Source organism: Tripterygium wilfordii, chromosome 17, assembly GCF_013401445.1.
Source record: "Tripterygium wilfordii isolate XIE 37 chromosome 17, ASM1340144v1, whole genome shotgun sequence".
Taxonomy (NCBI): domain Eukaryota; kingdom Viridiplantae; phylum Streptophyta; class Magnoliopsida; order Celastrales; family Celastraceae; genus Tripterygium; species Tripterygium wilfordii.
In genome coordinates this window covers 10,680,135-10,698,314 of record NC_052248.1, presented here as the reverse complement: position 1 = coordinate 10,698,314, position 18,180 = coordinate 10,680,135, and the positions used below count along the sequence as shown (strand labels likewise).

The 18,180-nt window shown below is 32.8% G+C and overlaps 3 protein-coding genes across 3 annotated transcripts; 2 read left to right on the top strand and 1 right to left on the bottom strand.

Moving 5' to 3' along the window:
- The first annotated feature begins 2,294 nt into the window (after positions 1-2,294).
- LOC119982598 (magnesium transporter MRS2-3) lies at positions 2,295-5,744 on the top strand. The gene is made up of 6 exons (XM_038826066.1): positions 2,295-2,774; positions 3,265-3,495; positions 3,616-3,744; positions 3,959-4,122; positions 4,224-4,458; positions 5,127-5,744. The coding sequence occupies exons 1-6, from the start codon at positions 2,343-2,345 to the stop codon at positions 5,415-5,417; spliced, it is 1,482 nt and encodes a 493-aa protein (XP_038681994.1). The 5' UTR covers positions 2,295-2,342; the 3' UTR covers positions 5,418-5,744.
- A 432-nt stretch (positions 5,745-6,176) lies between these two features.
- LOC119982599 lies at positions 6,177-7,128 on the top strand. Its single transcript, XM_038826067.1, has 3 exons — positions 6,177-6,511; positions 6,611-6,657; positions 6,742-7,128. The coding sequence occupies exons 1-3, from the start codon at positions 6,295-6,297 to the stop codon at positions 6,874-6,876; spliced, it is 399 nt and encodes a 132-aa protein (XP_038681995.1). The 5' UTR covers positions 6,177-6,294; the 3' UTR covers positions 6,877-7,128.
- A 6,915-nt stretch (positions 7,129-14,043) lies between these two features.
- On the bottom strand, positions 14,044-15,303 carry LOC119982597. Its single transcript, XM_038826065.1, has 4 exons — positions 14,805-15,303; positions 14,627-14,713; positions 14,445-14,521; positions 14,044-14,344 (listed from the first exon to the last, which is right to left on the bottom strand). The coding sequence occupies exons 1-4, from the start codon at positions 15,246-15,248 to the stop codon at positions 14,335-14,337; spliced, it is 618 nt and encodes a 205-aa protein (XP_038681993.1). The 5' UTR covers positions 15,249-15,303; the 3' UTR covers positions 14,044-14,334.
- Positions 15,304-18,180: the final 2,877 nt, after the last annotated feature.

Here is an 18,180-nt window from a genome sequence, read left to right as displayed (position 1 = left end):
TTCAAAAATCCGAAAGGTGAAAAATATTATCCACATGTGTCACATGTGATTATCATTCATCAACTCAAACTCCCTATGTGTTGGTGTGCATGTGGAAGTCCTAGTGACTTTGATTTTCTGTTTTTTTTACGTGAGCAGTTTTAGTCGTGTTATTTTTGATAAGCAATTTTTAGGTTATAATCTCTATGGGATCGACCCTTGTGTTTCATACTGTACTATCTATATGATTGTGCACTTTCAAGATTTTTAATTGTTTGAATTAGCAATCTCAATTTAGGTTGTTAATAATTTATATGTTGAACCGGTTAGAACCCGATCCAACCCCGATTAAATCATGAACCAATAAATTTTTCTATTTGATGACGGGTCTGAATTTTACAACCTCGATCTTAAATAAAACAAAGCAACATCATTTTGATCCATGATAATTGGTAAGTTTTACACAAATGACAACGGTCATCTCTCTTTTCTCTAAAAGTAGAGGCGTTTTATAATTATGTGAAAGTGTCAGTTTTAGTGTCTTTTTTCCTAACATGTATAATTACACAAATATAGAAAAGTCAATTTATGAAAACGTTGCAATTTTAATTTGATTAAAATATAATTTAATACTTAACATCTATAATTTTCTTGTTCTCTTTCTCTTTCCATTGAAGTACTATATTATTTTAAGTGTAACACTATATTATATTTTATTATGATGCAAGACATTTAATAAAAAATAAAATTATAATTCAATTATAATTTTTTTTCTAAATAGAATAAGCAGATATTTTAATAATTCATCAATTCAAGTTCTAAGTTCTAACCATTAATAATAAGAAAAAAGGGAAAGAACCGATAGTGATTTTTTTGTCAAGACTCTATTATTGTAAACATAATTATTTATTTATAAACTATTTGAATGAACCAATAAATTTTTTATTGAATATTTGAGAATTTTTTTAATCATTTTCTATTATAACTAGTAGTTAATCTGTGCGGTTGGTGAGATGGTATAAAGTATTCTTGAATTAAGGTAATTGGTTTATCGATTATAACTAGTCGTTATTCTACATCGTGTGAATTTGCTATTCATATTTTTATGATTTTAATTTGAGTTTTTTCTATTTTAATAAATATTTTGATAAATAACTTAACAATAACTCAGAAAGATTATAATTTCTTATGAAAAATGAATATTTTTATAAATTTTTATATGTACTTTTATGTATATCCTTATAAAATAAGGAAAAAATATTAAAATTAATTTTAAAAATTATACTTTTCCCTAATAATTTATCTTGTGTTAAAATTTAATGTTTTCTATAATTTTTAACATATTATGAACTTCACATGATAAAATGAGTTTTTAAAGAACATCAATATAATTAAATTGGTAGGGATAATAACATCAATACGTGTACTTTAAACTTTGTATTCAATTAAATTAGGATTCTATTTCAGATATTGAATTTTAAAACATTTGATTATTTAAAAGAAAAAAAATACACGAAAAAAAGAGAAAGAAATAGTTTATAGATTGTAAGTATTAAAAATTGTATTACAACTATATTATGATTCTACCCCTTTCTATTAATATATTTAATCAATTATTTTTTTTATTCATTGAGTAACACATTTTAATCGTATAAAACTCAAAGAGATACTTCTCAAATTTTACACATTCAAAAAATATATTTATAAAATAACTGAGACTATTTTTAAAATTTCCACTTTTTTTATGCATCAAAATTTTCCACTTTTTTTTTGATAAGAAAAATTTTGCACTTTTAGAGACCCATAAATTTTAAAGTTTATATTTGTAAGTTATTATAAAAAATATCCTCTTCTTTGCCTTTCGGAGAAAATGTGTAGCCGGGTTGATCCAACATTCACTGAGCTTCTAGCAATGTCATGTGCTTTATGCAACCTGTTGAATGAGGGTTTTCGAGAGTTTTTCCTCGAGATAGATTCTACTAATGTGGTTCATGCTTTGACTAATGATGATTATCTAGATTCTAGAATGAGTCATTTTGTGATAGAAACTAAATCTCTTATGATAAGGTTGGGGGTTATTCTTTATAAACATGTTCCCCAAACTGGTAATGTTCTTACTCATACTCTTACGAGGAGGGCTAAGCATATTAGTAGGAGGTCCATTTGGCTAAATGGGTGTCCGTCGGATATTGTTCCCTTCGTTAGTAAGGAACGATGTAGTTCTTATGCTATTTAATGAAAATTTTCTTCTCAAAAAGAAAATAAATAAATGGTTATATATAATATATATATATATATATATACCCAGTTATATACCCAGAATGATGCGCGTACACAGGCATTACTAGACAAGCCTCCCCATTATGAGCTCTCCTTCTCCTCTCTTACCCAAATCGGGTTTACCGGAAGATGATCCGGATTCGACCCGGCCCATAACCGCCACGACCATGGCCATCTCCACCGCTCCAGCCCTCCGTAAGAAAGGTGGGGGATTGCGGACATGGCTACGCCTCGATAGCACAGGGAACCACAATGACTACACGGCGGGGAAGCACGAGATCATGCGCCTCACGGGGCTACCCGCCCGTGACCTTCGGATTCTGGACCCTCTCCTCTCCTACCCGTCCACCGTGCTGGGTCGAGAACGGGCGATCGTTATCAATCTTGAGCACATCAAGGCGATCATCACTGCCCAGGAGGTGCTGTTGCTCAATTCAAAGGACCCATCTGTTATTCCGTTTGTGGAGGAGCTCAAGAAGAGGCTCTCTTATCACTACCACGCCACTAAAGCGCAGGTGTGTATGCTCTCTTATTGCCATCGAAGTTTTCTATATGGGATGTTCATTGAAAGTTTTGATGATTGTCAAAAATTTGGGATTCTCTGACTTGATTCTGTTGATTTATTGAGTACCCAATTTGGGATCCTCTCATTTTTTAGTGGAACAACTAAATTACTGAAAAATTTGGAATTAGAAATTAAATCCATTGATGATTGAGTATGAAAATTAAAAGCATCCAAGTTGTTTACGGTTTTTGTATTGATTTTGGCAATTGAAGAAACATTGTTTGCTGTTTGGTAAACTGAAATTCGCCATGCAAGCGGCAAAATCAATTGGGGAAGTATGATGGGGTTATTGTTAACATAAAGTTATTTTGGTTGTTATGTGGGCGTTGGGTTGATACAATCTTGGTATGAAGTTACCCGACTTAGATTCTCTAGTTTCATCAGTAGATTTACATTGTTGCTAGCATGTCCTTTTCATTATTGTTGCATTGTTTTTCTAGGAAGGTGATGTTAATGACTCAAACGGGAAGAACATTTCGGATTTAGAAGAACGGTCAAGGGATGCTATTCCAAACTTTTCTGGTGAATTGTCTAAGTTCCAGGCTCGAGATAGAGGTGCAGCAGATGACAAACAAGGTCTTGAAAACTGTGATGGAACAAAGGTTCTTCCTGTCGAGTTTGTTGCTCTGGAAGCTTGCCTTGAGGCTGCCTGTAGTTCCTTGGACAATGAAGTAAGCTCCCTTTGAAATTTGGTGGCTCTTTCTTGTTTATTCTTGATCGTTCTGTTTTATTTCAGTGTCCCTGGCTTTGTATTGTGTGCACTTAGTGTGATCTTGTATGTTACCAACCAGGCGAGGACACTAGAACAGGAGGCTCACCCAGCTTTAGATAAACTGACTTCAAAGATCAGTACTCTTAATTTGGAACGTGTTCGTCAAATTAAGAGCCGTTTGGTTGCAATAACTGGGCGTGTTCAGAAGGTTTGAGTTACAGCTTTTCTTTTGTTACCATTTTGACATAATATGCTGGTCCAGAGATCAGATGGCATCAATACTGGCTTGGTGCCTCAATAAAAAATTTCTGTTCAAAGAAAACAAAAGGCTATTCATGCTATATAGCCCGTCTTCTTTCCTTTCAGTTTTTTATTTTCTTTTTTCTTTCCCAAATAAATATTATACTCTTGTTCCTATCCAGGTAAGGGATGAACTAGAGCACCTGCTTGATGATGATGAAGATATGGCCGAGATGTATCTGACTGACAAGTTGGCTCTACACCTTGAAGATTCTGTAGCTTCCTCCTCTATGAGTGACAGGGACGATATAAATTATGATGTCATTCAATCAGACATGGATGATATGTATGTATCAAGAAAAAAAATCATTGTCAGTTGAATAGAATTCATCCTATTTTCAGTGTCTCTTTTCTTGTGCGTTTTAATTTCCAGTTTCGCTATAACAGGAATGCTGCTGAAATATCGTTGGAAGCTCAAGGTGCTTCTGCAAGGTATATAGACACTGACAATGCCCAGGATCATTTGTTCACTGCACCTATCGCACTTAGGAGAGAAAGCCATGGGACTCGTACTAGTACAACTCGTAGTGGTATTGGCAAGAACCTTGATGTAGAGGAGCTAGAAATGCTCTTGGAAGCATACTTTGTGCAGATTGAGGGCACACTTAACAAACTATCCACGGTATGCAACTCAACTTTACTGGTTGGTTCTGATTTCAATAAAATCTGGGACTTTATTCAGTTGAAATTAAATGTTAATTTGGTCATTCAATTGTAGTATTAGTCATCTGAGCATTTTAATTTGTACCATAGGAAGTGATCAAGTCATTTCTTATGCTTGCTCATCTTAAGGAATTAGTTAAACTCAGTTGGACCATTTAGTTATGTGATTACTGGTACAGCAGCAAGAGGGTGTGGTTCTAATCACCGTTCTTTTTGTCGTCAACAAAATGTATTAGAAAAATGGTTCTTGACTCCATTTTAGAAATCAATTTAAAATGTACTTATCAGGGTTGGATTGTATAACTCTTGTTTAAAAACTATCAATTTAAAATGTACTTATCAATTTATTTTTGGATAATAATTGCAGTTACTCTTGTGAAATATCGACTATTAGATTCAGTAAATAGGAGTGATACGGTACTTTTTATTCCTTTAATGTAGGTTTAGGTTGTTATTTTGTTTAGCGTGCAGTTGATATGATGTCTCTTGGGTCCTTGTACAGCAGCCTTTGCATCTCAACTACCTATTACATCAAAAGAAAATGTCCTTATTTGTTTTATTCTTCCATTAAGATATCATTGACTTGTCTTTCCTTTATTTGGTTTCTCGTGCTGAATTCTTTTGAAGCTGAGGGAGTATGTAGATGACACAGAAGATTACATCAACATAATGCTGGATGATAAACAGAATCATCTTCTGCAAATGGGGGTCATGTTAACGACGGCAACACTAGTTGTGAGCGCCTTTGTTGTTGTGGCTGGAATTTTTGGCATGAATATCCACATTGCGTTGTTTGAGGGTACTGGTGAGGCAGGGATGCCACACTTCATCTGGACTGTCGCCGGTGGTGCTACTGGAACCATATTCTTATATATTGTTGCTATTGCCTGGTGTAAGTATAAGCGATTATTAGAGTGATCAAATTTGAAGAGAGAGCATTGCCAAAGAATTCCTTTTGAACATTGTTGGCTTTGCGACTGAGACCGTGATCTGGCAGACGGTTCCTAATGCCTGATTCTAAGCACTAGCTATTTGGATACAGCCCCCAACATTTGTTAATAGAAACCATTACTGTATACATATTTCATAGCTACGCAGCACCAGTACATTCATGTTGAGAGATTTCATGAATACAGCTGGTATTCAACTGCTTATCGTCTCTAATTTTTCGGGCTTGTGAGTCATCAGCATGTATGAATTTCGTTTACAATTATATCATGATGCAGGGATGGATTTGTTGTGTGATTAAGTTGAATGCAAAACCTGTTCCAAAGGCATATGCTGTGAACCATGCCACTAGTGGGTTTTTTTATGGACAGACTACATTTACATCTGGATAAGCTTACCATTTACACTTGCTAAGTATTAACTGTCTCAAGCAATCACTAAATTTCTCTGATTTGCGAAGTTCTTCTCTCTTGGCCAATTGTTTTCATTAGTGATTTCCATCTCAGCATGAGGAAGAGGAAATAGGCAAACTTGATAGGGTCTCACGTGCGGGGCACAGAGGAAAACAAAGCAAGATTTCAATTATTACAGGTCCTCTTTTATTGTGATTCTTTTTTGTTTGTATTCCTAATGGATAAGTTTGTGATTTACAATAGAAAAGAAGACTTGATATGAGTTTGATGTGGACTGCCTTTACAGATATGCAAAGAAGATAAAACCCCTTCAGCCTCAGCCTCAGCCTCAGCCTCAGCCTCAGCCTCAAATGGGTGGATGTGGTTGAGCTATCAGAGACAAATAGCAGCAAGAGAAACCAGACTGTCACTGTATTCTGTGTAATGGTTTAAAGATGAGTTCAATGGCTCAAAGTGTATTGATGGCACTCACTGTTACTGTGAACCAATTTGCTTCCTCAAATCTGCATGCAGTACAAAGAAGAGAGGCTAAACGACCAAATCCAGCTTCAGTGGCAGCGTCAAATACTGAGTCAGGAAGAAGAGGAGTCATCTTATCTTCTGTTGCAGCTGTTCTTCCAGTCACTGACTCCAGGACTCAGCTACTTGAAAGTAACCTTAAATTCCTCTTTTTCTTAAACTTATCAGTTGGGTTCTGTTTTTCTGATTGATTCCAATGGCTAACCTACTTATTATTGTAAACCATGTCAGAGTATCTCAAGAAATCCCAAGAAAACAAGGCCAAAAATGACAAGGAGGTATGAAAATTTTCATTTTTTAAATCAACTATGCTGTTCAAACCAAGTATGGATATCATTTTTTTTCTCTTATTCTTTTTGAAGAGAATGGACAACTATTACAAGCGCAATTACAAGGATTACTTTGAATTTGTAGAAGGTTCTTTACAAGGGAAGGATGAACAGCAACTAACAGAATCAGAGAAGGGTATTCTTGATTGGCTTAAGAACAACAGATAACAGACTTCTCTCCCTCTGTCTTCTACAAATAATTGCTGCCACTCATGGATTGCATGCCAGATTGGGATATATCAACACAGGAGAATCAGACTGGGAAACATGTAGTTAATGAATTAAGCGCTTTAATGCACTATGTCTTTCCAATTTGGGTTGTAAGTTCATATGAAAGATCCAGTGAATACCAATGCCAGAATGTTTTGGAATCCATCTTTTGTTTTTTGGGTTATTGAAAAATCAGTTTTCATCCCCTCATCTGTGATTTTACCCAGTCAAAATGAAATGTTTAGCATCATCCCTGTCCCCTGATAATTTTCTTTCCAAAATAATAGATGACTTCCTTTGGCATTGGATTCCAGTCATCATATCATTTTGTGTTTAGATAGGAGTCAGAAGTTTATGTTCTTAAATTAGATGGGACACATCAGTTAAGATGTAGTTAATAGGATTAAAAATAGGTGGATGAAATGGAGGAGTGCATCCGTGGTTTTTATGCAACTGAAGAATTCTTTAAGATTGAATGAGAAATACTATTCTATAGGTTAGCTATATGACCCGCAATGATTTATATTTCTAAATATTTGGCTACTAAGAGACAATATATCAAAAAAGTACATGTAGAAGAAAATGCAGAGGTGGACGCACACATGGGTAACTCGGGGCACGAGACCCCCAATGACCCAAAAAAATTTCATTACCCTTACTGTGGGCTGATGTAGAGGCCTCTAGTCAAGGTTATCAAAATCGGGATCTTATATAAAATTTATGGAATGCTTGCAAAATCGAATCATAAAATCGTAAGATTTTATAAAATTTAAAAAATAAATGTAAAATAATATAATTACTTATTTCTAAATAAATAATTAACATGATATAATATACTATAGTATAATATACTATAGTTTATAGGTAATAAAAAAAATTTGATTATTATTTATTTATAAACATATTAATATTTCATGAAATTGTAATTTTTTAAGACCTCCAGAGAATTATGAAAAACAAGCACAATAATTGTGCAAGATGATATCATGTTAATAGATTAGAATCAATTTTTCAACAAAAACTAGGATTAGAAACATAAGCACATGATTAGTAGACCACAACCCATAAGCTCATGACTCTATAAGTCTATTAAGGTTAAGATCGATAATATCGATAAGATCGTAAGGTAAGATTGGTAAATCTTATCAATTTTGGAATTTTACATCTATTCAAATCGTTTTAGTTACCTAAGATCGTACAATCTTACAATCAAAATCGAGATTTTGACAACCATGCCCCCAACCCAAAAAAAGAGATTCTAGTGACATTGACCCAGTCCGCCTAATTATTCTCCTAACCCACAAGCCCACCAGCCCTCCTATTCTCCTAACCCACAAGTTCACCAGACCCAACCCACTATCAATACCTCTCATTTGTTGTCAAACAATTTATATATCGTGTGTGTGCATATCTCCAGAGATCCTAAAAAATAATATCATGAAATTTCAATTGCAGTAGTAAAAAAAAATAGTATGATTTCCCATGACATCTTGAATAAGAACATTGTCACCGAACATTCTCCCAATAGCCACTCCAGTATTACTTTTCAAATCAAAGAAAGCAATATCTTGTCTTAAAATGGTTTGCAAATACAATCTCAGTATGCGCATCACTTGTCTCTCCCTAGTGACCATCCAACAAGTCACCTCTAACAAATAGAAAGCAAAGATTTCTCATTTTTGAGTCCTTAATCAATCAAGGAATTTGTGGTGATTTAGGGTGAGTACTTATGGAAACAGGGTTGTATAGTGGTGTCCTATTGCAAAAAAAAAAAAAAATTTGCAAAGTGAAACGTTACTCACAAACTTTTTATATCAAAATGATCAATACGTTCACAACAAAATGTAAGTACAAAATTGCAAATAAAATTGAAATTAAAATAATCAATTAATGACAAATATGGGGAAGTAATTAGTTGCTTAGATTTGGCTTACGTGTAGTCTTGTGAACAAATTCTTTAAGAAGCAGTGTCACGTCGATTCACAATAATAATTTTTGAAGATTCAATCGATTGACTCGAAGGATCAAATGTTTAACCGTTCATTTTTTTTATTAATATTATCTATTTAGTTTTAAATAATAATAATGGTATAATAAGTAAATTTTCACTTAATTATGTATGATTGTATGATTTTTATATTTATTGCCACATAGATGAACAAAGATAATTTATAATATCATACTTGAGAAATAAATCGGAGGCTGAAAGTTATAAAAATGAATATTATAAATATTTAATAATTAAAACAAGGAAAGAAACTAAGAAAGTCAAAAAATTTACATAGAAAAAGAAAATTATTAGGAGAGAGAGAGGGAGGGAGGGAGGGAGGGAAGAGATAGATAGGGACTCTAGCTTTAGCCTTTAGTTGTTTAGGTTCTTGGATTATCATTTATCATACATAAAGTTAGTGTCTATAGTTATCCATAACCTATGTGGTATGCCATATGTGATAGATGACATGTAAAATTTGTCATGTCTTATTTTTTTTATATAAATACCCTTAATTATTTAAACAAAGAGTCCACTTTTCTCTCACATGAAATCAGGATTTTTTTTTTTACTTCTTCTTTCCTTAAACAAAATTTTAAAAAATTTTATCTCTCAAAATACATATTAGATTTTGAAAAAAATTATATATTCAGAATCAACATATAAAACTCTTTCTAACAACACTCATTGTTGATATATTTTACCTAATCGTTCTTAATCACACTGTTTTCATAAACAGTGTAATAATATCTGAAAAAATGAAAATAATGTAATAACAATCTATAACACTAAAAATTAATATAATAACAATCTATGATGCTAAAAAAATGGAAATACATTGTTCTTCAGATTAAGCTTTATAAGGTGAAATTTAGACTAAATTAACATTTCAAACTTCAAAGGAGCATAAATCTTTATTTTCTATACTCTTGCTTAAATTAAATTATTTTTGAAAAACAATATATTATTTGTATAGGACGAGAAATCTCATTGTTTATTTTAAAAACATTGAAATATTTGTATAACATAAGAAATTCCATTATTTTATTACATGATTTTTTTTAACACATACCTTATTACATTGTTTCAGTATCTTATTACATTATTTCAACCGTTTATTTCATTGTTACATTGTTTGAGTCTCTTATTACATTGTTTCACTTTCTTATTACATTGTTTCAAACATTTATTGCATTCTTACATTGTTTCAGTCTCTTATTACATTGTTTCATTGTTTTAACCTCTTATTACATTGTTTCAAACATTTATTGCAATGTTTCATACTCTTATTACATAGCACGCATGAGAAATCGCTTTGCTTATTTTAAAATGATTGAAAATTGATTGTTAACATATTGAACTTTTAAAATTATTGAAATTTATCTATTACATTTACATTGTTGAACAAGACATATAGGGAATAATTCACACTCATTTTTATCAATACAAATCTTTATTACATTGTTTAAATCTCTTATTACATTATTTTCGATTAAAGACTCATGAAAACCCAGAACCAGACCAAGACCCAGACCCATAACCATCACTGTTTTGGTATTGAAAAATAGAGACCGCGTTCCAAGTCTCGAATGAACTAAACCTCTTTGATGCATTTCATCAAACATGTTGTTTATACTATTAAGCAGTCGATTTCACCAAGCTTCACCATTCTTTCCTTTTCTATTGATAATCGTTTTGGGCTACGTAGATAAGCCGATACCAGTTATTGTACTTTTGGACATAAAAATCCACTGCAAAAGCTATTTTCCTTAAAACTACCACTAATAGGTCAATTACATTTGCACCCTTTCTATTGTCTTCTTCCTCCTTACAAAAATATACAGTCTCCTCTCTTTCTCTCCTCCATGTTCTCTTCATCTTGCAAATTGGATTCCAACCTTAATTGAATCCCACATCACCGTAAATCTACTCTAACGTTCCATCACCACAAACGGTTGCCCGTTTGGCCGAAAAATTGTTGTCACCGCCAATGTTTTAAAAACTGGATTTCGAATTGTGTCGGTAGGCCATTGATAAACGGTTTAACCGGTTGTCCGGTTTGATTTAATTAATTTAAATTTTGATCATTCATAATAAATTATAAAATACTTGTAAATTATTAGAAAAAATACTATAAATTAAATAAATAAAGTAATAAACACAATAATAACACTCTCAATCTCAAATTAAACACAATATTACCAAATTAATATCAAATTAACAAACATTCTTATAAGAAAGTCCAACAAAATCATATAAATTATAAAAGTCCAAGTCTAACATAACCATTTATATCTTAATAAGGTTCAACTTTTACTCTCAGTTTTTTTTTACTTATTTATTTTCATATTTTGTTATTTTTTATCAAAAAGTTCTTAATTTTGAATTCTTTTAAACCGGACAACCGGCATTTATACCAAAAATCGGCCGGTTGAACCTGTATTTGACCAAACAGGTATTTAGCCAATATTTTATTAAATAGTACTGGTGAACCCTCCGATTTTTGGTTCAACCGGTATTTTAAAACACTGGTCACCGCAAAGAAAAATTTCAAATCTAGATCATTCCAACGACGGTTCGCTACACCACCTCGTAATGTTACTGTTTGAAATTATAACATTGTAACTGTACAATGTATAATGTTACATTTTCAAATTGTACTATGTATCATGTTATGAGTATTTGATTATTTGATTTTGAAACTGTACAATGTATAACATTATCAAACTGTACAATAGATAATATTATGAGTATTTGATTCTATGATGTTATATTTTCAAAACCATAACAACATTGAAACTGTAACATTATAATTGTACGATCTCATATCTGAACTCAATATATCTCAGATTACGATATCAAATCCTATATTATATCTCATATCCAAGAAGATAAAGTCGAAGAAGAATAAAAATAATAAGAAGAATAATAATAAGAAAACGAAAAGATGATGGTGGAGATGCGATGGTGGTGGAGGAGCGAATGTGGAGATGGAGGCGGACGATGACGATGGTGGAGGTGCACGGGGCAGTTGTGGACATGGAGGCGGATAGTGACAGTGGTTAAACTAGAGGGGAGGTTACTAAGATCTAGATAATCTTATATTTATGCCTATTGGAGAAGAATGACAAAAATGGAAATATGAATTATTTGTTTTTTAAAAGAAACACTTATGTGGAAAAAGAAACACTTATGTGGAAAATAAGTACTTACGTGAAAAAATATTTTCATGTATGTGTCCAACAGTTGTCAAAGAAATACTTATATGACACTTGTAATATGAAAATCGGCCTCCGTTTTATTTACACAAATAAGCCAGGCCTCAATAGTGCCTTGGGCTCACATGGGCTTTGACAATATATTAAACAAACAAATACCCACATGCAATTTTTTTTTCTCCAATTTGAAATTTAACAATGTCACTAGCCCTCTTTTTCTTTTTTTGGTAGGTCACTAGCCCTCTTTTTACCTAACATTCAATTCTTATTACCAACTTGATTCTATTTTTTATAACATGCATTCTCCAATCCAATTATGAAACATCCATAAGTTTTAATCCTATTAAAAATCGATTAAATCCATATTTGTATCATATTATTTGCAAACCAAACGTTTTTTTTTAACCGGGAACGACACTCTACAAGTTTGTTTTTTAGACATCTGATATAAACTTAAACTTGGGCTGTCAGGCCTTTGCATAGAAGTTTCTCACCTGACAACAAGGGAAGTTAAGTTAAAACTCAGCACGTGACCACAAGAATATTGTTTCCAGTGGGAATCGAACTCAAGACCCTTGAGTACAAACACGACGTAACATGTATCCAGTGACATGGTGTGAACATACTTGATCTGTAAAGTATGATGCAGCAGCTAAAGCTCTATCCATGGCATAAATGATAAAGAGACAAGGGAGCTGCTGTCACTAAAAATATGGAAGTTTTGCTCTATAGAGAGTGCAAAGAAACAACAACAATGCACTCTGTTATGTTACAGGGTGTTGAAGGGTTTTGTTTTTGATGGTGGTTGGCAAGGCAATAGAAATTAAACCCATACTTGTTTGATCATCCTTATCCATTTAAGTAAATAAAAAATTAATTCAACACTTTTGATTATTAATATACTTGTTAGGTTTGTCCTTAATTATCATTCTTTGATCTTTATATTTTCTGTAATTTTTTGACCACGTACATAGAATACTCCTCTATTTCTGAATCTAGCATTATATTTTATTATATGCAAGAATTGCATGTGTATAAGCCCAGAACTTTTGACATCTCCTAAATTCCCAACTTCAACTTTTTCTGCAAACAAAGGAATTGAATATTGAATTTTTTGACACATAATTGTGTATGACATCAACGCCAATGACAGCTTCAGAGCAGACAAGCTTGGATTGAGAGATTTTTTTTTAAAAAAAAAGTTAGGCATGTTCCATTGGGTCAGCAAGATCAGAGGCAGGATCTCTGGACATTAAGAGAGAAAAAAAAGGCCTCATTTGAAATATTCCAACAAGAAGTTTGTCATTGCATTCTTATCTTACTCTATGCCCATTACAGATATACAGTTTTCATCATCTTCATATTATGCTCTCATTGGGGTTTTCTGCAATAGAACTGTCTGGGTAGTACTCCAGGACATTGCAGTTATGGTCAATGTTTGGTGTCTAGAGACCCCTTTTTTCCGTCAATAGATTTGGAGGAAATCCAGAATAAAAAATAAATACCTTGATTACTAATGATATTTGGCTAAAGTAGGTAGTAAGTGTTAGGTAGGTGTAGTAGGTAGTACTACTTTGTTCTTGTTTTATCATCAAAAAGATGCACAATATCTCATTTGAATTAATAAATTTGGATGAACTGGTCAAGGATAGACATTGTGTATCTACGTTCCCTCTCTTGGTCTCTTTTTTCTATGATATTTTTAGGCTCAATTTCTATAGTTTCTCATTGAGTTTGGAGGGTACTGTAGTCAATAATGAGAATCCATGACAGTGTAAATGCATTATATATATATATATATATATATATATATGTCACTTAATGTTTGTCTGGAGCATGTTTTATCAGTTTCTGCATTGTAGATGGATGCATGTATAAAAAGAATGCATGGGCCTCCATGAAAAAGATAAGTTACTAAAGCATAATTGATGAACATATAGAGTAGAAGGGAGCTGCCCACTATTCATTAACAGCAAGAGAATTTAATTTTGACACAAACAAGGAATTTATTACCAACTTTCTTTTTTTCCTTTTTTCTCTCATGTTGTTTGTTTACCACTAAATTGACAGGAGAAGGAAAACTGAGAAAGAAAAGAAAAGAAAAAAAAGGAACCGAGTCCCATTTTGAGTCCTACTTCCTTTCACTTGAACAACCACCCTCTGGCTCTCCCCATAGCAGCAAGTGCAAGAACTGGTGGAATTCAACTTTCAAAACCACCTGCAAATTAATTAATTAACAACACAAAATGAGATTCCAATTTTAGGTTTTAAATGTGATATTATGCATTACAGGAGAAGACTAGTGAGTGTTGCTTAACTGGTTATTGTGAAGTTGGTTTCCAGACCAAGAAGGATGTGTGAGATTAAACTGGTGGTCTTGGTATGCAGATCTCCCCTGCATAAATTGCATTATCAATGATTGATCACTACATATATATATATATATATATATATATATATATATAAATTCACTAAATTAATAGGATCCAAATGTTTATACCTCAAAATGAGTAGCTGAAAAGCCTTGTGAGTAATCCAAGACACTCTCCATTGAAGCTTGATTGTTGCTGGTGACACCAAAATTGCTCTACAAAAATTACAGGACAATCCAATTAACATTAACTATGAAGACGATTGATGATGAATTAGTGTTAATACATACATACATATGTATATACCTTGGAGAAGTTGAATGCAGGAGAGCTAGCAGTATCATCAAGATTATAATTAGAAGAAGGGGTCTCTTGATGATCAATACGTCGTCGTTCCTTCATTTTGTGCCTCTTTTTCCCACCATTACTGAACAATGTAGGAGCTTTAAATGAATTATAGAAGCACCCATTATCATCAACAACATTGTAATTAAAACCTTTATCTTCATTAACATGAGGGGGGCCAGAAGATGCATCAGAGACCATAGACAAGTCCTCCTCCTCATCCTCCTCTGCTTCTTCTTCTTCTACACACTTGTTCCTCATGCCTCTTTGTTCATCATCATCATCAATACAAAACCCACTCTTGGCATCAACAAATTTAGTATTTGGAGAAAGAGAAGAGTGTTCCAAGTAGAGAGTCCAACCAGACTCACAACCACTACTGCATTCCGAGGCCAACACATTCATGATTTTTGTTTGCTCTCAAAGCCATTATAGTTGGGGGGTTTTGCTTCTTTATATCGGCAAGAGAGGTAATTAGTTAATAGAATAATACTATGAATTGCCAGTTGTGTGGGTTATAGTGGATGCATGTAAGAGAGAGAGAGAGAGACAACTTCTTCACATGCTAGACAGCGAGGCAATATGTACACTCTTAACAAACCAAGTACACGTCCATTTTCCCTTCCATGGTATATGGACACCTATCCCTTTAGAGCAATAATGCTTCCCCCTCTCTCTAGTCTCTATCTCTCTCTGCCTTCCTTTAGTCTGGCATTTGTCATATCTTGGGGGTTTTGATTATTATGGGGGTTAATACCATTTTTGCACATTGAAAGAAAGTCAGTGTTTTAATTTGTACGTCATTGTTTAAAATGTTTCAATTTGATTCCCCAATGATAAAATTATTTCAACTTGATCTCTCGGACAGATTTTCTCACTTTGGGGCAGTCAAACTGCACATGTAACACGTTGACTGCCCCAAAGTGAGAAAATCTATCATTGAAACAATTTTATCATTAGATGATCAAATTGAAACATTTTAAACAATAATGTGCAAATTGAAATACGGACTATTTTTCGGTGTGCAAAAGTGATATTAACTTTTATTATGGGTGTTTTTACTCTTTAGTTGTTGTGGTTAACCGATGAAAATAATGGGTGCGTTTGAGAGCATATTTGTTTTGACCAAAGTTTGAAATTGTGATGAGATTAGGTGAGGTGAGTTGCGATCATAAAAAAGTATTTGACGCGTCATTAAAAATATTATGGCGTGACGATGATAAAATTGAATATTTTTCATTGATAATTTTATATGAATTTGTTTTTGTAAAAACATAAATAGAATAATAAAATTAATTGAGGAACAAATTGAAAAGAAAAAAATTATATTTTGACGTCGAAAATGCGATAACAATGTTAGGTCGGGATTATGTTTTTTTGTCTGAACGTGGTGCGTTGAAGAAAAAAAAGGTGTATTTGACAGGTACAAACATATTGTCAAACGCACCCAATAAGTGATGCTTCTTGAGTTTCTTTGATTAAGCCTCCAATAATATATAGAGACTAGAGAGTAGAAATTTATTGGGGAAATGAAGTTGACAAGGTTTTTATGAATCCACATGGTCATCACATTCACACACGTGTACGTGTACGTGCGTACGTAACTATTATGCGGGCATTCCCACATATTCACACACATGTTTGCACGTGCACACCATTTTCAACCTCTCTTCAATATTTATTATCTCTTTTTAGTATTTCTTTCACTATCGTAAATTCCAACTTTAATTTTGGTTCCCCTTCCAATGTGACCAATTGTTCTTTTCAATTTCAATGGTAATTAATATTTTATATTTTGCTAGGTATATATATATATTTATCTTTATAGCGCTTTCTATATAACTATCTATGTATACACATATCAACTATGCATGTGAGACAATGAGAGAGATATTATCAAGAAGATCATGGTTTTAGCAGTGAGAGATGTGGGATATCCTGAAATAAATTTGTGAGATTGATGTGTTTGCTAGCCAATACACCTCATGAGGGACTGGACTAACCGATGCATAGGTGATCAGACCGGATAATTCCTTGAGTGTGGAGTGGACCCCACAGAAGTAGAAAAAATAATTATCTCCAATTATATATATGATGGAGATGTCGCCAACTTGTTTCAATGCATCCAAGCTAGAGGATCAATATGTGTTTATTTTCTTCTTAAATATATCTTCGGAGGGTGATAGCTTAACAGTATTTTTTTTCCTTCCATATTAGAGAAATTTCAAGCAATAATAATAATAATTGAATTTAGGTAATCTTATCCATTCCTTAATTTTATTTAGTGAAGATAGTCGTGTGTTCCTTTACTAGATTATTGAAACATTATTAAATTTTAATATTAATGAAATTAGGATGATTTGGTACATGTGGATGTGGTGGGACTATGGTCAAAGAAATGCAAAAGAAAAAAGTACATTTGACTCGAGGAGTAGGGTTTGTAATAAAATAATAGTAATAATTCACATTATTGGATGTCGGTAGTACTAAACAATAAAAAAAAATTAATGTTATATATGATGACTTGGTCCTTAAAAGGCATATACATTTGGAAAATTATAGATAAATCTCTTAATTAAAAGTTTTGTTTCAATAAGGACACTAAAATAAGTTTTGTTTCAATAAGAACATAAATTTTAAAATACTATTTGTAGACGCACAAAACAGACGATCCACATGTCAGCTTTTGAGAGGGTTGATGGAGTGGCAAGCCTTTGTGAATCTTGTTGTAAAAACAAAAGGAGAGGGCAATCCTTCATGGCTTGAGGACAATCTGATGATCAAGTCAGTGTCAAACTCAGGGAGTTTTAATAATCTTAGTAATTGTAAATTATAATGCGTTCCTTAGATTGACTTTAGCCTCGTTTATATAGGAGTCGATTGTTGATTAGATAAGTATTTCCTTACTTATTGAAAGAACTCAATGACTTTTTGGATGGTTCATTTTCTCTTCTAATCAGTTGAAGTGCTAGGACGGCATGACTTCTGACTCTTTTTTTTTTTTTTTGAAATAAAGTGTACAAACCCAATCTCATTCCATGAAAGTAAAATTAAACATAGCGCTGCAAGCCCGCAATAGTAATTTAAGAAATTAAAAATTGAAATTAAAAAAAATAGACACCAAAACTTAAGAATAACAAAAAACAAACAAATATCGAAAAACATTGAAATGATCCCATAATAAAATGGGATAGACTAAAACAACACTGTCTCGAGATAAAATTACACCTAGGACGGCAGGACTTGTTGGTCGTAATACTCCAATATTACTTTTTTTCCTTTTCCAACAATAAAGAAAATTATGGGAATTAAGTTGAAGAATGGTGAGATTAACAAT

Coding starts and splice junctions, on each gene's coding strand:
- LOC119982598 (XM_038826066.1), top strand. CDS start 2,343: ATGAGCTCTCCTTCTCCTCTCTTACCCAAATCGGGTTTACCGGAAGAT. Junction 3,496..3,615: donor GTAGTTCCTTGGACAATGAA/GTAAGCTCCCTT, acceptor GTTACCAACCAG/GCGAGGACACTAGAACAGGA. Junction 4,123..4,223: donor CAATCAGACATGGATGATAT/GTATGTATCAAG, acceptor TCGCTATAACAG/GAATGCTGCTGAAATATCGT.
- LOC119982597 (XM_038826065.1), bottom strand. CDS start 15,248: ATGAATGTGTTGGCCTCGGAATGCAGTAGTGGTTGTGAGTCTGGTTGG. Junction 14,714..14,804: donor CTGCATTCAACTTCTCCAAG/GTATATACATAT, acceptor TAATTTTTGTAG/AGCAATTTTGGTGTCACCAG. Junction 14,522..14,626: donor TTTCAGCTACTCATTTTGAG/GTATAAACATTT, acceptor CAATTTATGCAG/GGGAGATCTGCATACCAAGA.
- LOC119982599 (XM_038826067.1), top strand. CDS start 6,295: ATGAGTTCAATGGCTCAAAGTGTATTGATGGCACTCACTGTTACTGTG. Junction 6,512..6,610: donor CAGGACTCAGCTACTTGAAA/GTAACCTTAAAT, acceptor AAACCATGTCAG/AGTATCTCAAGAAATCCCAA. Junction 6,658..6,741: donor AGGCCAAAAATGACAAGGAG/GTATGAAAATTT, acceptor TTCTTTTTGAAG/AGAATGGACAACTATTACAA.